Source organism: Nannobrachium achirus, assembly GCF_963921795.1.
Source record: "Nannobrachium achirus genome assembly, chromosome: 4".
Taxonomy (NCBI): domain Eukaryota; kingdom Metazoa; phylum Chordata; class Actinopteri; order Myctophiformes; family Myctophidae; genus Nannobrachium; species Nannobrachium achirus.
Genome location: NC_137813.1, coordinates 41,979,818 through 41,999,780, shown reverse-complemented (window position 1 = coordinate 41,999,780; position 19,963 = coordinate 41,979,818). Strand labels below are relative to the sequence as shown.

Here is a 19,963-nt window from a genome sequence, read left to right as displayed (position 1 = left end):
TTACCTGCAACCATTATCCCCATTGGCAGTTGAAAGGAGTTGCATTAGTGTGGATTGGCCATAAAACTGTTTTGTTGCAAGGAGTTGTGACTAGTTGCATTGTTGTGGACTGGCCTTTAATTAGGAATATTACTCAATTCTATGGTGACTTAGCCTAGTTCCAGACCCTGAATCGCTAGCCACACTCCTTTAAAATTTTGTTTGGAGTAAAACGAAATGTCAATTCAGGCTATGGTGACTTCCTCTTCAATGCAAATTAATAATAATAAAAGAAAACGCATACTGGAAAGCATATAGAAATACCACCTTAATTTGTGAACATACTCTTGTCATAATACTCCCCCCCCCCCCCCCTTTTTATTTAAATGTTCTTTGCAGTCATGCACTATTAGCTGACCGAACAATATTCAAATCGTCCCCAGTTGATTCTGTCTGGAGACGTGTAAATTGTATGTCCTTCGCCCTTTCTGCACTCAGTTTCCTGTCTCTGTTCTGTTCTATCTAAATAAAGCAAACCCTTTTTTTAATTATACAGTAAATAAATACGTTGTTTATAAATGCATTATTACAAAGTAGTTATAACTCAGTATTATCTATATTGTATGTATTTTAAATATTGAGAATCCATTATTGGCCCAACCCAATTTGAGTTTGACTGGAAGTATGCAAAATAAGGAAGCGGTCTCCCTCCTGCATTTCTCCCTAAGGTTTTCCTACCAACACCTGTTTCTAACTTTACTTTACCAGTGACTAGCCTTTGTTCAGCCATGCAGCTGTAATAGTTCTTTATTTAGTATTTGTTGTTATATGTGAATGGCTAAAGGGCACTGTCTGAAGCAAAAGAAGTAGGCAGCTAATATCTCATGCGTTTAAATTTAACTTGGGTACTTGCATTTTATATAAAGATAACATCCACAATATCCCATTTATAATGCAGCACCATTTCATATTCCAAAATGTATAAAAACACGTTATTTCTTCTTAGTACTTGTGACAATCTGGTAATGAGTACAGTCTTCAGTTCAGTGTTCAACGCATCTACAGTAAAAAGAGAACTTGGTGTTCAACTCCAAATTTCCCCAAGGGGAAACGATTTTTCTCAAGTTTTATCTCTGTGGTATAAGATGCACTTCTTCTGTTATTACTTTATTGGTTAGTTTTTATTTTTTTTACATTGAGGTCTTGTTCTTTCCTGTTTTCTTCTTGTTCTGCTGATGGGGCAATAAGTAGACATTGTGGCTAAGTCAGTTAGAATAGCACACTAAACAGAGACTTGATTAGTGCAAGCATTGCATTACAGCTGTGTGTGTGTGTGTGTGTGTGTGTGTGTGTGTGTGTGTGTGTGTGTGTGTGTGTGTGTGTGTGTGTGTGTGTGTGTGTGTGTGTGTGTGTGTGTGTGTGTGTGTGTGTGTGTGTGTGTGTGTGTGTGTGTGTGTGTGTGTGTGTGTGCACGGCTGTACGTGCACGTTAGCTTGTGTGCGCATGTGTGTGAGTGTGCGCTTTCATGCCTGCTTGCACATATGCAAATGTGGTTTTGTTAGAAAAATGAACTGAAGTGAAATTGGTGTGCGTAAGAGACATCAAAGGGGTACTTAGCCTCTAAATCAACAAGATGTCATCCCTTGTTAAGTGTCACAAACTGAGCGGTAAACGAAGGTGCTCTACTGTTAATGATATTGTTAGTTAAACTCGAGGGATAAGAGAAATAATCTCGAAAATGTAGGCTATGTTGCCAACTGCTGATGGCATACGGTGATGTTGTGTGTTTTGCTTTTGGCCTCAAATCTTCACAATGATCAGGTTTCCACCAGTTTGGTCCCAGTAGGGAAGACGGGATTTGTTTTTCCTGCCCCATTCCACCTTTTTCACCCTTCAGTGTGTGTGAGAGGGAGATTAGCGGTACTTCAGGAAACAGGCAAACCCATTCACTCGCTGAATGCTGCTGAGTGAAGAGGGTTGCAGTTAGGACTCCTCCATCTCTGCCTGAGGCGCTTACCTTATCAGGACGACACTTATAAAGTCAAGTCTGACTCTAGCCGATTGTGCCGCTTGAATAGAAGAGCTTGCAAAATGAGCTGGAGTCGTGTCAGAGACATTAGTTAGCCAAGCATGGGTGCATGCTCTACAAATTGTTTTTGAAAGCACAGGAAGCTAGTCTTTTCTTTTCTTTTCTTTCTTTTTAACTTATGCCCTCTCTTATCAAAACAAACTGTCTGAAAGATGCTGGAGTGCTTGACAGATTTACTGTGTGTAATGTCTATAGGTGATATGCTAGTTAAAGATGTAATTTTATATATATATATAAAAGACAATGGGAAACAAAGTTCCGAGTGAACAGCACAGTCCTAGACAATGGATTTGGTTATTTATGTAGTATATACTATAACATTTCTGACTGTCCTAGTGTCCTCTTAAGTGCCATGCCCCTGGAAGCCCAACTGGTTATATGGTGCGTCTGTGATGATCAGAATGAGTCCCGCTCTAATCGGAGGCCTTTATAAATGGTCGAGGGCTGATGTCCTGTCTCAGTGCTTTCTTTGTCTGCCATCGTTTGGGGTTGGGGGCATAGCTGGCCAATTCCTCTTGGTTGCTAAGGCGCTGTATGGAGGGGTTTCCGCCGGAGTTCAATGCTGCCTGTTCACTGCGGTCTGAACAGGGTTAATCCCGAGTTCACACGCCTCACTCCCTCTCTCGTGCTCACTCTCTCTCTCTCTGTATCCGTCTCGCTCTCTCTCTCTCTCTAGCGTCTCCTCTGTGTTTCTCTTTAGTCAGCCCCTCCTCCTCACCACCCTTCTGTCTCCTCCCTTCCTTTTGTGTGTCCCCCCCAGCGCTGGCATCGCCGTCGGTTTCTATGGGAACGGTGAGACCTGTGATGGAGTGAATCGGCTGACGTACTCCCTGCGCCATGCCAATCGCACTGTCACGGGGGTGCAGAAACTGGTAAGAGTCTCCCCAGAATAAAACTCAAGTGTGACAGAAATATTCATCTGCATTTTCCCCTCAACCTTTATATCAGGGGTCTTCAACGTTTTCAGGCCAAGGACCCCTTAGTTGAGAGAGAGAGATGAGCCAGGGACCCCCACAACCTTTTCATAGATTCCATAGTTTCAGTGTTTGACAGCCCAATCATCACTGTGTATTTAGGATTCATGTAAATTTGTGTTTTCAGATATTTAACCACTTGAACCGTCAATACTTAACTTGACATTTTCACTCTGTACATTTTTGGCTCAGGCTCAGTTCTCACGATATGGACGCAAGGATTCAAGTGTTAAATATAAAAAAGGAGAAAAAGTAACTCTGAGGACCCCCTAGGGGTCCCGGACCCCCTGTTGAAGACCCCTGCTCTATTTGTTGGCCTTTTCTTTTGTTTTGTTTTTCTTACCCAAGCATGAACTCCAGTCAGTCAGTGGCATGGTGAATGGGTATTAAGCAAGCACTCGATGTGATCTTGCAGGTCTATGACAGCACGTCCTCCTTGAACCAGACGGTAGACGGCAACCTGCAGCAGCTGGAGGGCCAGTATGAGAAGCACACTGATTACGTGTCCATCATCCAGAAGCTCCAGGGCCAGTTGGACGAGCTGGTGAGACAGATGGGGAAGATCCCCTTCTGGGAGAACAGCCGCATCTCCCTGGAGGAGCTGGCAGTGCAGATCGAGCTCTACGACTGGTATAGGTGAGACACTCGAGTGGAAGCACAGCACAGTAGCCTAGACCAGGGGTTCTCAAACAGTGAGGCGGGGGAGTCAGGGACCCATTTGTGGGTCGCGGACACATTTTTATGGGTCCCTTCATTTTTTGTTTCCTACATTTTGTTTTTAATTATTTCAAAACATTTAAAAAGAAAATCATGAATTAAAAAACAAATTAAATAATTCTTTAATGGTAATTTCATAAAGTAATAATAAATAAAAGAAAAATCTAAGAAATTCCATAATTTAGAAAACGTAATGTTTAAGAAGTAGTGAAAATAGCCCATCTACAAGCTCACATGCGGCACGAAGCAACGCGTTTTGAGCTTGTAGATGTGCTATTTTCACTGGTTTGTGTCCCGCGCCAAACATCTAATCTCTCTTTTGGGTCATGAGCTAAAAGGTTATGGGAACCACTGGCCTAAACACTTGATCCAAAACACATACCCTGCTGTTAGTTCGGAAGTATTGTATATTATTGGCCAATAATCAAGACAATCCCTCATAAGAGGAACACACACTGGACGCGGATGCGGCGCAGAAGCGGTGCGTCAAAAAATACGGCCCCGTTATTTTCAATGAACTAACCCACACCGGCGGCGTCAGACGCGCACAGCCGCGGGTCTGCCACCTCGTCTGCCGCGCCGATACGCCGCTGTTCTATTTTTCCAGCGTTGCCGCGCGGTGAACATGTTCTCCCATGGTTCTCCCTATTGGGGGAAATGGATGTGCTGTGGGGCAGCGCATCCAGTTGGGGTTACTGCGCGGCACTTCACGTGTGTCGATAGCGCGATGCGACGCTGCGCAGCGGCCCGCGTCCAGTGTGTGCTCCCCTATACAGTTACTTACTTACTCCTCTTTGTCCCCTGTGGCACATAAGCCTGCAGTGAGCCTTCTCTATTGCATTTGGTCCCTGGCAGCACGTTGCAGCTCTCCCCATGACAGGTTCATTTGTTCCAGCTCTTGTGTCACACTTCTGTGCCAGGTGTTTTATTTAGTGGAAGAGATCTGGACAGACAGACAAATTAGTTGGTGTCAGCAAACCAGCAGCGTTGACAGTAGACGGTCTTGCAAGTTAATATATATTACCGGCATATATATTTATTTTGCCGTTCTCCAGTCCACAGTGGAATTTACAACTAGACATAGCTCCAGGATGCAAGGAGAAAATAAGCACCCTATGTGCTTTCATTTTGTTGTTGTGACCTTTTTCAAGGATACACAAAGTGTAGTTCTCCCTTCACTCCCTTAAATTTAACATTAATTTTAAGTCTGCATTTAATAGCTACATGCATTACTAGAACCAGTAAGACGCCCTAAGGGTGAAAAGCGAGGTCGTGCAGGATGGAATTCGCACAGGAGGGAATTAATTTGCGAGTGTGATTCGAGTTGCGGTTGGTTGTTGACAAAATATTTTCCCAAATTTTGACTGACATCTGACATCATAGATGTCTTATGTTATAGACCACATGAGACTCACACAATATGTCCATATATGGGCATTCCAAGCTATGGGCTTAATATTGATGACATCAGGGATCTCCATATATGGGCAGGCCAGCTATAGACATTGAGGCATTTGTAAATTAATTCCGTCTTGGCCATATATGGAGCGCCCATATATGGGTCAACAATGTGACGTCACAGGCATCACAATAGGTCAGCTATAGACATTGAGGCATTACCTACCTACTTACTAACTTGATGGTCAGGATCTGCCGCGTTTGATAGTAAATGCTCCCTACGGTCGCAATAACCCATACCATAACATGATATTACAGGAACATACTGCACAGGTTATTGCACGGTTGAAATTGGCAAAAGGTACTTCGATGACAGTCTATGTCTATGATGTCAGTCATCCATGACACAAGTAATCTGATGTCATTGCTATGACATCAGTACTTGGGCGTCAGTACCCGTTGAGTACTTGGAGGACAGTCTTTGACATCAGTAGAGCACGCAGTTTTGACACACAGACTTGGGATAATATGTCAGACATACAAGACAACTGCAACTTTACTATAACTTTGTAAACAATAGCCTACGTCACCACCATAACCGATCATTATACATTATATAGAAGGTGTTGTCCATCCATGTGACTACAGCATAACAAGCCCATGCTTAAGACCCAGTCGGGTATCAATAAAAGCATAATTTCTACAAATACCCTCCCCCTTAACTTACAAAAGTTAGTACTTTTTTGTCTGGTCCTGTTTGATGGTCACTGTCTTCTGTGCAGACTGTCCTCACATCTGAAAGGTTAGATAGTTATAATGTGAATTGTGTATTTCTTTACTTAAATAAGCTCCGTCTGTACCGTATTACAGACAAAGTGGTCCGTAAACAACCGTAATTACAACAGAGGCTTCTGCAACTTGTGTCCGGCTACTTGTGTCCGTGTGACTTGTGTGCGAGTCCACACTCGCACAAGAGGACGGGTGTCCGGCTGACCGCCCATGGTTTTCTCTGTACTTGCGACGGTTTATGCAAAGTGTACAACATTTGAAAGGGTGGAAAGTAGAAAAAACCTATCTGTCTTTAATGACAGTCGTCAGGTTGTCTGTAGTACCTTATTATACAGAAAAGCGAGGCGGAATAACAGCGCACCGTTCCCGCCGTGGAACATGCTTTGTAAAAGGGGCTATTGTTAGCCAGCATCTAATTATCTCGGAATGGGAAAGTAGGAAGCAGTAAGTGCTGTTACTGTAACAAGAAGGGATTTCGAGTTCGACTTGTTCAGCTTCTTCTTTAATAAGCAGCCTCCCTACCCTGTTCAGTCTTAGCAACACATTTAGGGAGAACGCATGGTGTTAAAATACTCTTTTGGGCTTTGGTGTGCAAACATTTTGTTACATTTACACCTACAATATAAACAAGACCACATTGAGAGGCCAGTAATAACATTAATTAAAACTAAACCTAACCCTTAAGATTACCAAAGCCATATTTAGAGGTCCCTAACGTCTTAAATTAAGATGACCAATTCACATAACTGCTTGTCCACCAAATACAGACATTGCCCTTTTGAGCCTAAAAGCTTGGGAATGAATCTGACCTTCAACTTCGGAAATGTGTGTAGTGGGCGGAATTCAAAATGTACTTAAAGTGTATGAAAGTGTTCATCGAAATGTACGATGAACACTTAAAGTACCAAAGTAAAAGTACAAAAATGTTTGAAAATGGCAGATCTACAAGCTCACAACGTGTTGCATCGCGATGCGTTGTGAGCTTGTATATTGTCTATTTTCAGATCGCCATGGTATAAAATAGGACTAAAGATTTTGTATAATATTATTATAATTTATATCTGCAAAGTAACTAGTAACTAAAGTTTTCAAATAAATGTAGTGGAGTAAAAGTACATTATTTGGATCCGAGATGTAGTAGTAGAATTAAAAGTATTGGAAATTGGAAATACTCAAGTAAAGTACAAATACCTCAAAATTGTACTTAAGCAAATGTACTTTGACTGGATTTACACTGGCAGCCAAATCCAGCCTGAATCAGATCTGTGTCACATCCAGATTGGAATCTGATTAGTTCATGTGATTATTTAATTTTAAATCAATCGGATTCCAATCTGGATGTGGCACAGATCTGATTCAGGCTGGATTTGGCCGCCAGTGTAAATCAGGCCTTATGTCTCATTCACATGCAGAGAAGCCAAGCTAATGGTTGGCTTGGTAATTCAATGTAATCTCTATGCAAACCAGCTTTTAAAATTTCCAAGCAGGAAAAAAAGCTTGGACAATTTTAAAGCTGGTTTGCATAGAGAGATTACATCGAATTACCAAGCCAACCATTAGCTTGGCTTCTCTCAGTGTGAATGCAGCATAAGTTACTTTACACCAGTGTTGATATGGGTGCTGTGTTAGTGAGTGTTTAATTATGTTTGTCTACACAGGTGGCTGGGCTACTTAGGACAGCTGCTGTTTGATGTCCTCATCTGCCTTCTAGTGCTGTTTGGCCTCATCCGTAACTCCAAGGGAACTCTGATAGGGTGAGTTCCATCACATGGTCGTATGCATAGACACACTCCAGAAATAAGACTCCAAACATAATGTGATAATGCTGAACTAGATCTTATGACATGTGGACATATAGTATGTTTGGTTTGCTTAATTAATAGCTTAATTTGGTCGGCAGTTACTGAGCTGGAATTGGTTGTTAAGGGATTCTTTCGAAGGAAAAAGTCCAATGTTTAAAGCAACCATCCTGTTAAATTTGGACCAATGCTTTAAACCAGTGGTCCGGGGACCACCAGTGGTCCTTCAGTGGGTTCCAGGTGGTCCCCAGCTAAATGATGAAGAGTTGGTAACCAAATGAACCCTTACAGATCTTTAACTCTTGAGAGTGTAAAATGAAACCACCCAGTTTGTTTAAAGTACCACCGGACCCCACTGTGTTGCACAGAGCCAATCCAGAGGGGTTCATCAGTCATAACCCAAAACATTGCGGCCCTACAAAAATTATTTAAAACTTAATAAATCTCAGCAATCTGAGTCATGCCAGAATTTATTTAAAGATTTGATGGATTTGCACCATGATACACGTCAGCGCTGCCCATCGTGGTATGGAATTCACCACTGAGATCCATTACATTCAATAATGTAGTCCGTCTTGGTGCACCTCTGAGTGAACAGCCTGTAGTTCACTCACATACAGTTGAAAACACTGGCAAAAGGACCCTTCCACTGCAACCTGATCCATTGTAGAACCATTCACACTTTGGTGACCTACATTTCTTTTTGTGTCTGTTGAACCGGGTAAAACTGTTAATTAGACAAATAAAACGATCTTTGAACCCAATAGATAAGTTGTGTTTAACGCCTGAATGATTGTATTTACAGTATATTAACCCGCCACACACACACACACAATTCTGTTGAGTGAAGGCAGTAGATGTAATTACCATAACAAGGAAGGTTAAAAGGCCACCCTCTCTCTCTCTCTCCCCCTCTCCCCAGAGTATGCCTATTTGCCGTGTTGGCTCTTGTAATCGCCTGGGCTTCCCTGGCCCTGGAGCTGGCCATGTCTGCGGTAAGTGTCTCCGTGGGAACACAAGCCCATGCTCTGAGTCTTTATACTGGAATATTAACATCCAGCTGCTTGTAGGGATGGGACCATAATCGCTATTGTCGTAAACCGCTCACAATGATCATATCTCGGAGGTTTTCATTTAGCGTGAAACTGTCCGTCATTCTGTGTTGGCTCTATACTCTGACTGCTTTTTTCCATTAATGATTTGTGTTGAGCCGATGTATAAATTGGGGTAAAACTGAATTTGCTCTAGTAACCCAGTTTGTGAACCACTGCTTTGAAAATGTGCTTTATGTTGTTTATTTCCCCAGGGAGCGAGTGACTTCTGTGTTGCTCCGGACATGTTTGTCACCAAAGTGGCACAACAATATGGAGTCATGAATCAAGGTAGGTACTGCACGCAAGTCATTTCTCCCTGCAATGTATTTGTCCTTTTATATGTTTTATATTTATTCTTTAGTTTAGTTTTGGGGTTTTACTCACTGATCCATTGTAGCAGGCCATGGACGTGACGTTGGTGTAGTGGTTAGTGCAGGGGTCTTCAACGTTTTCAGGCCGGGGACCCCCAAACTGATGGGGAGATGGAGCAGGGACCCCCTACCACCTCGTAGGGTGGGGGGGTCGGGGCTACGACATATTTTTTATTTTAAACATGTACAAGTTACAGCGAGCAGGGTGGGCCGTAACCACTACCATTTCTAAACATACTACTTATTAACTGAGAACAAATGTCAATAATATCAACAATATGTCAATTGCATAGTAATCATGTATTCAAGCTATTCAAAATGGATAGAATCATGATTTATTTTTGGAAAATGGCAAAAAAAAAAAAAAAAACATTTTTTGAAATCTTTTTTTTTTAAGGCAATAATTTCGCGGACCCCCTGCAGTACCTCCGCGGACCCCCTAGGGGTCGCGGACCCCCTGTTGAAGACCCCTGGGTTAGTGCATATTCCCTTCAGGCGGAAGGTGAATGGTTAAAACCCTGCCTGACGTCATCAAGGGGAGAAGACGACAGCCACCTCATGGCCTCCCCTAAGTAACGGGTGCGTTCGGGAATGCACACTCAACGCACTGGTGTGCCATGTTGTCGTTTGTTTATTCGGTGCCCTTGGTGCGTTGTCGTTCTGAAATCCAGTGCGCAGCGCACCGGTGTGCTGAGTGCACGCACTCACCGACCCTACTCAGAAGTTGGGGTTTGACGGTGTGGTGCGTCAGTGTGGTGGTTTGATTGGTTGGTTTTCATTGCCTTGTCTCGAGCGCTTCTCAGTTGTGAACAATGGAGGAAATGACCGCAAAATGCAGCAATTGCAGCTTAATTGGTCGTTTGGGCTTGACCATAACCCTAACCCTAGTTTCACATGCATCAACGTGTAAACTAACAGCAGGTGTGCTAATTACATCTCCTTTCAATATCAACGTTACGTTAGCAACCTCTGCTTTTCAGAAAGTTTACCTTCAGAGTAGGGTTTTTCGATTAATCGATTTTTAATCGAAATCCGGGTTTTTCCCATTGGACGATTTAAAAAAAAAGGAAATCGTCAAATCGATTTTCACTTTAATTAGGGTAATTCTTACTCATTGGAGCCTTGCACGGGGCAAAAAGTACACAGCCCGGTCCTCCTAAAGCAGGACGACAAGGTCCGACACCAAATTAATACTACTTTATCTCTGATGTGTCATTTCTTTGATGCGCGTGCAGCGCACGCCTGGGCAGAGCTCACCACAGCACTGCGCTCACTCGCGCTGGTACAGGCAGCAAACAACAAAAAGCTGCTGAGCTGGTAAACTTAGCCTACTTGTTGTTGTAGTTTGAAAGAAGCTAATTCTGTGTTACCCACCTACTGTAGTCCTAATGTCCCTGTCACTGTGTTAATTTTGCGTCGGGAAGCAAAGCACTTCGCCTCCGTTTACAATCAATCAACATCTCCGTCACGGAGACTCCGTGCGTGAGCAGTGCAGGGGTGGCCTTAGCTATTTTTTCACCCGTTTCACCATCCTCCAATAGCTGGCTTGTTTTGGCTGTTTTGTCACTCACTTTTGATAATGAAACACTAAGGACGCTAAGTTAACTTCTGTATGTGATTGTTGCGCAACTAAAGTTATTATTATTATTATTACCCTTATTGTTTTATTACATTTTGCTATTTGGCTATATAAAAAAATTAAATAATGAAACGATAATAAAAAAAATCATTTCCTTGCATTTTTTAAATGAAAACAACATAGTTGAAACAATGTATTATTCTTTTACCAAAAAATCGAAATCGGAATCGAAAATCGACTTTTCTGAGAAATAAATCGAGATTTTATTTTTAGGCCACATCGAACAACCCTACTTCAGAGTTCAGAGTGAAAAAGCGCACAGCTGTCTCTTAACTGGTCGTTCGTAAACAAGCCACACTGAACACACTCTACAATGTCACGCCCACTGCACTCACTACACTGAGCACACACCCGGTGCACATTTCCGAACACACCCAAGAAATCTTGGGAAATAAAATGTCGCCAACCAATCATCAAGGACGATGATAACGAAAGAAGAAGAAGAAGTAGCAGGCCATTTTGAGACTGTGCCCTTGAATAAGACTGCATGGGGAAATCCCACAAGGTTACATTAGGTTGACCTCTCCCTTAGCATGGTCATCAGTATGGAGGATGACACATGAGCAAAATATTGTACGTCCCTCCTATCTTCACTATGTACTCAATGCAACATGTGCTTTTAGTTACGAGAAATATCCAACTGTGATTACAGCCACTGTGTGTGGATGTGGGTGGGTGGGTAGGTGGGTGTGTACAATGTGCAGTGTAGAGTAGGTGGTGGTGTTCCGTCATCCCGCAGAACTTGAAAGACATAGAATGATAGAATGATGCCTGTGAGAGGTGGTGAAAGTCACCAATCACACTTTCCATGAATAAATGGTTTGTTCTAAAGAGAGGCTTTGTCAGTCCAGATAACTGTACATACCGTAAATTCTCTTATAGGAACCCGGGCTATTATTTGTCTCAAGAGTAGCGGGCACCAGGCTCTTGTTGGAAGCAGGACAGTATAAGAGACAAGGCTTTTATTCCTATTTCTCAAAAATATCAGAATGATTCAGATCAGATTTTTTTATTAGATACCGTATTTTTGGAAAAAAATATAAATATCATATATTATATATTAGGTTATTTATAAAGAAAAGCGTTTTTATTGGAAAATCATCATAGAAAGGCTCATACAGAGATAACATTCTGCTGTATTGTATTGCATTAACCAATTCATACTGAAAATCAGCTCCTCATAATGTGTATCAGAATAGAATACAGTCCACACAGCATACTGCTGGGGAATAAAAAACACTACATTTCCCATCAAGCTCAGCGGCTCGTTTCGTCATTCAGATGCGACTCTCCCTGGTAAACAGGAACCACAGGATACTAGCATGGATACTAGTATAGCCGCATTAGCTTCATTGAGCTTCATTTACTGTTTGGATTAAACTTCCACGCTAAAGATCTCATGTGCGCCGATGTTCGCGAGGACTACGCACACGCACGCGCCCCGGTAAGTTGCCAAAGTCATCCGTCTTTGCCAAACGGAACGTGAAATGAGCGGCGTCCAAATATCGCTGCGCAGTTTGTAGACAGTGTACGGTAAATCACCGTAACAGCTGGCTTGGGATGTGAGTGACAGTCAGACAGAGTGGAGAAAGGTACTCCTGAATGATACGTAACGTAAAAAAAAAGAGGAAAAAGGTGGCTCTTATTGGAGCGTCGGCTCTTAATTACTTAATTCAATTGCGCACCCGGAAATTAAAGCAGGTCCGGTTCTTTATTAAATATAGGATATTATTAGAGCATTTACGGTATGCGGCTGTACATCAGACATAGCTTTTGTTGTCTATGCCTCATTTCACTCACACATGACTCACATCTCTTCCTCTACTGTAATGTATGATATGTTCTGTTCTGTATTGTACTATACAGTATGTACTGTACTGCCCCTACCCCGCTCTCTCAGGCTGGGTTATAGCTAATTATATAGTTCTTCACAAGACTACTGTATGGTGCTCTGCTCAACGAGAATAACTGCTCTTCAACTGAAAAGAATGTGTATATTCATGAATTATTAATTATAGTAGTAGATTCAGATTCTGTGATAAATATTGTTTTCCTTTGACAACATTAGGTTGACTGATGTGATCGTTGATCTGAATTGAGAGAATGTTCAGATTGATTTCCTAGTGAGGTTGACATTGGTGTGAAATCACCGATTTGGGGACATGATAAAGCACTGAACGTTAAGTTGATTTATATGAATTGACGTGCTAAGACATAGAGTAGAAAGAAAACGGCTGCTGGGATTCAGTAGCGTCTCTCCTCATCATGAAGGCATAAAATATTCTACCATTCAGACCCTTGTGTATTGCCAGCCATGGATATAATTGCATGCAATATATTTCCCTTGTCAGAGCCATAATGACTGTGTTTATGAGGGACACTGGGAATTAGCCCAACATTACGACATTGGAGCAGTGTCATCCATAACCAGGTTATCTGTGTGTGTGTGTGTGTGTGTGTGTGTGCGTGTGCGCGTGTGCGTGTGTGTCATAATTTACTTAACTGAGAATTCTTTCCATTTGATGACTTGATGCCTCAGTTGTGTGGGAAAGAAGTGTGTGTCAGAGCCATGTGTATGGACGTCACCATACCATGTGCTGGGTTGCTGGTGGTTTTCTCACAGCTTGTATTTCAGGATCAGAAGCGCAGTCATGCCAGGTCTGTGTAGTGATTTACTGTGGCACACACATCAAGTCACAAGCTCTAGCCTCTAATTATCATTATTGCCCTGTGTGTCATCATAATAACATTGCCAACTAGAAAAGGGTGCTCCTCAGAGTGCAGGTCTTCGCCAGGCTGGGTGGCCTACCCAGGGCTGTGTCAATCGTGGATTGCAGGCCCGCAGGACACGAGGAAGCTAGGGAAATAGTGTTTTCTATAACAAACAGTTAAACTTTTCACATTTGTGGTGCACCCTATGAGCAAAGTGAAGTGCGCTCTACAAAAGAGCGTAATAACAATTAGGGCATGATTGGATGTTGCGTTAATGATATATGACGTTCTTTTGTGAGAATAATCCCTGCCCACCATTTCTTTAAGGCAGTTACAGGTAAACAGTATGACATATTAGAACCCGATATAATGAAATAATCATGTTTCTGCAACAAACATTTGAGATTCTAATTTTTGGTTGGGCGAGTTGAGTTTTTATTGGGCTTTTTATTGTCAACCTATTAGTGGCCAGGTGTAGTGCCACCATGAGGCCAATTAGGAAAATTGGGGATGGAGTGTCCTACAAGGAGTGCATGAAAAGTTCTCCACTCACACACACAGACTGGACTGGACAAGGCAACTGCAGAGTTGGAACAGAATACATAATGAGTGGACAAGACTGTAACTAATCCCTCGATTTTAGATGCAGTATGAAAGTTAGTTCAAGTCTGTTTTGTAGTGAATGGAGCGACAATTATACCCAGTAGTTATTCTTCCACAGCAGTACGCCAGATCCTACAATAGTGTGGGTTCAAATTCAGCTATACCAATATAGCAAATGTGTGCCTAACCCAATGCAAAGTCTTCAAAGTGCAGGATTTGCTTAGAAAGCACAATGTGACTAGAGTAGCCAATCTCCAACATGGCTAGTAAGCAAAACAAACACAGGAGAAAATGATCTGGCCAATGTTTGGCAGTGTTGGGAAAGGACTGTAGGCAGTAGTGGGCATGGTATTGCATGATGCAAGTACCCCTTACCTGTACATCAGGGTTCCCCGATTAGTTTTCCCCAAGGGCCGAATTATGTCTAGGGTACCAAGCCGAGGGCCACAACATTGCAGGGGGCGACGGTGGCGTTCCCACTACTCCAGCGACAGTTTTCGTCATTGTCGGGTGAATATCTTGTATGTCCAAAACCATTTGTTTTGAATTTATCATTTTAAAAATGATTTTAAACTAGTGAAAACAGCCGATCTCTGCTTGTAGATCTGCTGTTTTCACTACTTTTGTGCGAAAGAAAGTACAAATTTATATACTAGTGTTGTTGCTGCTCTTACCATTATTACTGGGGTTGGTGTGGGCCAGACAGTAGCCCCCCGCGGGCCGCCTATTGGGGAACCCTGCTGTACTTCCAATGATGTAAAGATACAACTAACAGTTCTATGAGTCATTGTCAGTTCAATGTGTTTGTTCCCACACATTAACACTGCTTACAGAGCCCTGACCCCACTGCCCCACTGACCCTCACTTGCAGCATTCCTCCTTGTTAACAAGCTAATGACAATATCCAACACGCAGTGAGGAATTACTATGAGCAACGCCAGGCTAGGAATGCATTACTCACAGTCTCCATTCAAGGTTTACGGAAGCTGAACCAAAATGACCTCCAGGCTGTGGAAAGGCTAAGCTGAGATGGCAGAGTGTCATCCTACCTGGCCCCTGAGATGGCAGTTTCATGTCCTCATCGCTTTCTAGACAGGCCTTCGAGCAGTTAAACCACAATCTGTTACTATAGTTCAGTTTAACCTGGATTGGGTGTCATTGCCCAGGGTCTTCTTTCATACGGCATGTCATAGTAACAACGGAATAGGCCAGTACTCATTTGCAATACAGACTGTTTTTGTTTTTGTGTGATTTCTCCGATTTTTTCTTCTTCTAGAAACAGGAGATTGGCTCCTGCCCTATGGCTTGGCACGGCTCACTTATTATCCCCTTATTATAATTTTTCTCACATTTTTTGATTGAATTGCATTGTCCTTTTTGTCCACAGATACCCTTCAGTATTACCTCAGCTGCAGTATGGATCAAATCAACCCCTTCCAGCAGGTATGTAGTACATGTAACTAAATTGGCTGTAAACCCTACAGTACGCCTCAACATTTAAGTAATTATCTCAATCTGTTTTTCTCCCCAAGCTAGCCAGAGACATTTCCTTCTGGGCAAGACTTGAAAGATTAAAGCCTGATTCATACTTAAATGCACGCCAGGAAAATAAGCGATCCTATCTACAAGCTCACATTGTGAGCTTATAGATCGGCTATTTTTGGTGTATAAATCAGGCTTTAGAAAAATGTTGCTATTACTGTTATGTAAGGTAGAGATGATGCACCGGACATATCCTCTTGCTTATTTATGATCTGGCTAATGAGTCACAAGAGACGCAGTGACTCACTCCTGGATTGAAAGAATGTTTTTTCAGGAGACTACAATACTTTACAGTCTGCCAACAGGAAACCGGAAGCTAACACGTGTCATCACTAACACATTCACAGGAAAGACAGCATTGCGTCAGAGCACATATGGGGCTAAAATGTTTTACGCTAAATATGTTATACCAAAATAAAACATGGCTTGAAGACTACATCCATGACTTGTTTGTAATACAAGGTTTACTTTCCTTTTCCACTCCACATGAATTAATGAAACGCTGTAGTGCTCTGCAGTCCTGTCCCCTGTGGTATTACCGTTACTTATGTCTGTATAGGACAGGAGCTTTATATATAATTTAAGGAATTTTCCTGGCGGCTACAGAAAGCCCTGCGGTGCTTCCACCGGGCTGGCACTATGAGGAGGCCTCATAGTGATAATCAAAACGGTACTCTGTTGAGGTGTTCCTCACTGACTCTGTGTTTTTCCTCCGTTTCAGAGGCTTTCTGGGAGCCACAAAGCATTAGTGGAGATGCAGGATGACGTGTCTGAACTGCTGCGCTCTGCCACTAGGGAATACGTACAAACCAGGGTCTGTTCCAATACCACTCACTTACTGTATGCCTTCCATCCACTTCCTCCACTCCAAACTCCAAACATATAGGGTAGCCACTTTAACCACACATACAGTACACACAATATCTATCTATATATACACACTATACCCTGCCATAGACCATGCTGTACACGGTACTCTGAGAGTGTAGTAGTTGCCATGGGTGGGTAATAGCTGCCGTAGCTGAGTGGGTCATCGAAAGGTTGGGTTGTGTAGTAACCCCGCCATGATGTAACTCCAAATATTGGGGAGCTATGCTCATTATTTGTGTCATTCGTATCGATTTAATCCGTTCAATGAATGGAGCCAAAGCACTAACTTGCAGTTAAGTACATTTACTCAATTTACTTTTACTCCACTACAATCATTTGAAAACTTTAGTTACTTGTTACTTTTTTAGATTTTAGTTATTATTACAAAACATACATTAACTACATCAGCCCTGTATACATTTAGGCTATTTTCAAAATATTTGTATACATTTTATAACATTGAAAACTTGCGAAATATGACATTCTGCATAATGACTACTTTCTACTTTTGGTACCAACGTTTTTGTACTTTTTGTAATGCCAGACTTTTTACTTACTGACAGAGTATTTCCACGTTGCAGTATAATTAAAACATGTGAGCACTTTTATCCACCACTGCTGACTTGCAGAGCAGTGATCAGTGCACCTGTGCAGCAGATAAAGGGCTGCTGACAGACAGCCCACCTGGGCCACGCTGCATTATGTCCATGCGAGTGCTGTCACTGGCCAGTCTGACTCTCAATGCAGCACAGTGGCATTGTCCCCCGGCGATCCTTCCACCGGGTGCACCGAGGGACAAAATGAGGGCTGACATTTGGGAATGGGAGAGAATGGGAGGGAGGCGTACTTTTATACTTCGCTGGTGCAGGCAGCCCACACAGAGCAGAAACGTGCTGAGTGCATGAAAAAACATTCATATCGGGTTGTCACGCGTGTTTACCACCGCTGGAATGATATTGGGGAAGGAGAAAGAGGCGTTTTTCTCTGCGGTAGAGGGACTTCCATTTACAGTTCCACAAGGATATAAGCCCTATACGTTATTTATACTCTATGGTTGTGTCGCTCACCGAAAAAATGAACTGTTCTTTCAAGATTTTGTTTTCAGCGAGGGGATATAAATGAAGCTTTATATTGTGTCTGGATGTTTAATACACCAGCAATATATTTCATTTATTTCAGCAGTAGACTATATGATGAGTTGAGAAAGGACTGGATGTGCTGCACAGTGAAGTGGGTTGATTGATTGACATTTTAATGAAGACAGATGAGTCGATGCAGTCTCCCTTAAAAGCTCTAATTATCCTCAGATGCACTCTGGCATTAACCACTTTCAACATGGCGTCCCTGTATTGGGCTTGTTGTCACTATAAGTAAAACATTTAAAACCTTTTTAAAAAAAATAGCAGATCTGCAAGCGCACAATGCTTTGTGAGCTTGTAGGTTGGCTATTGTTTTGAATAGGTCTTGAGTGGTTAAAACGCCCACACATATATAATATAATACACAGAGACAATTTCATTCACAAGAAAGATATCACACTGGTCTAAGAATGTGTTGTTGTGTGTTATTAAATGGTGTGCAACTGGTTTGTCTCTTGTAGGGAAAGCTGGAAGAGATCCAGGGAGTGTTGAACAGCACAGAGATCAGCCTGCACCAGCTGACTGCCCTGGTGGACTGTCGTAGCCTACACATGGTGAGATTGTAGATCTGCTATTTTCACTACTACTTCTCTCTAATGTATTTTATCGTATTTACTTATTTATTTATTTATTTATTATATTTTTTTGTATGGGATGCTTTTGAAAATCTTTGGATTTTTTATTTATTTATTTTGTAATAATAATAATGAAAAACTAAAGCAGTATTTACTCGCGACTAGGGCTGTCACGATTATGACATTTTACATGACGATTAATATTCTCTCAAATAATTGCGATTAACGATTTAATTGTGTTTTTGTCGTTGATAATTACATTTCTGTTTGGCTTTTAGGCTTTGAAGTTACACATGGTAGAAATTACACATAACCTAAATATACAAAGAAATTACTCACATATTTGACAACTTTATACTTAAAAAAGAACATTGATAGTGGAAATAGCCGATCTATCGCGACGCGTTGTGAGCTTGTAGATCTGCTATTTCCACTATTTTTGACATGGAAACGATTATGAAAAATAATCACGATTATGTCAAATAATCACGATTAGACGATTATGTAATAATTGTGACAGCCCTAGTCCACGGCCCACTCTGTTTAGGAAACAATGTCGTACAGGAATAGGCTCTGGGAGTCCATTTTCTATTATCTGTGCGGCACACTTTGAGCTAAATGAGATATTTGTGGTTCCAGTTGTGTGACGTGACCGAGCGTCTACTATGCAACTGCTGCAGTTTAAATCGACCACGCGTGTCAACGTTGATAACAATTGCTTTCCTGTGCTGTGCATGAGCTGTGGTCAAGTCGACGCTGGCTATGCACCATTTCCGAGGCTGATTGTAGGACATTAGTGGACTGGCTTGCAGTGCCTTCAAACTAGCAGTGCCTACGCAGAAAAATCCGGAGTATGAATTTAACTCTTGACAGTGTACAAATTGGAATTTCTTACACTGTCATAGTAAACCACATACATGCACATACTAGGTGTGCCAGGGTTTTAAGTTGTTAAATGAATACCCTGGATTTTGTACTGTAGTACTCAACCCTGGCTCTCCTCGAGTCTTACTACGCTACGCTAGAGCTCATTAATATTATTGCATAAGAATTTCAGCATCCTACTGGATGTGTTTTGGTCTCAGCATTGCAGAGAGAGGCAGTGTGCACACTGGCAAGCATTGTTTTCTCCTCAGTCTATAAACTTGAGCACATTTCAACATAGGCTCTACTGGGTGAAACAGTTAATTGTACTAACTGTAATTGTACTAACTACTTATCAGTTTCATTGATTATAAAAAAGATTATTAATCAATCTTTATTTATTTAGAACATGTCATTATAGGTGAAGGATTTCTAAGAATTAAATATCTAATTAAAATTAAAAAAAAAAGCTTTTATAAGCTAGATTTGATATTTCCACTATTGTGAAACAGAGTATAAAATAGGGCTTAGTGGTTAATTGATTCATTGGAAAAAACAAATATGAAAAAATAATAGGCTCATTGTAGAGAACTGCATTAGATGTTGTTCAGCATTATACGCTAGTTAGTTAGAAACACTGGTACAGAAACCCCTGTGTCTGAACTAATTAATATGTCTACCATGTCCTGGTTTCTTTTGGAATTGTGTTTGATTTGTATAGCACCTTTCATGACATGAAATGCAGCTGAAAGTGCTTTACAGAGCAAAAATGAAGCACGAGTGCTTTACAGAAAAAGTACAAATGATTA

The 19,963-nt window shown here is 41.7% G+C and overlaps 1 protein-coding gene across 1 annotated transcript in view; it reads left to right on the top strand.

The window, feature by feature from the left end:
* Window positions 1-19,963, top strand: part of ttyh3a (tweety family member 3a) — a 36,091-nt gene that overhangs the window by 4,421 nt on the left and 11,707 nt on the right. The window contains exons 3-10 of the mRNA XM_080724070.1: window positions 2,829-2,940; window positions 3,458-3,678; window positions 7,605-7,700; window positions 8,668-8,740; window positions 9,052-9,127; window positions 15,552-15,607; window positions 16,428-16,520; window positions 18,177-18,269. Coding sequence (XP_080580196.1) covers window positions 2,829-2,940; window positions 3,458-3,678; window positions 7,605-7,700; window positions 8,668-8,740; window positions 9,052-9,127; window positions 15,552-15,607; window positions 16,428-16,520; window positions 18,177-18,269 — 820 coding nt within the window. The remainder of the gene's footprint in view (window positions 1-2,828; window positions 2,941-3,457; window positions 3,679-7,604; window positions 7,701-8,667; window positions 8,741-9,051; window positions 9,128-15,551; window positions 15,608-16,427; window positions 16,521-18,176; window positions 18,270-19,963) is intronic.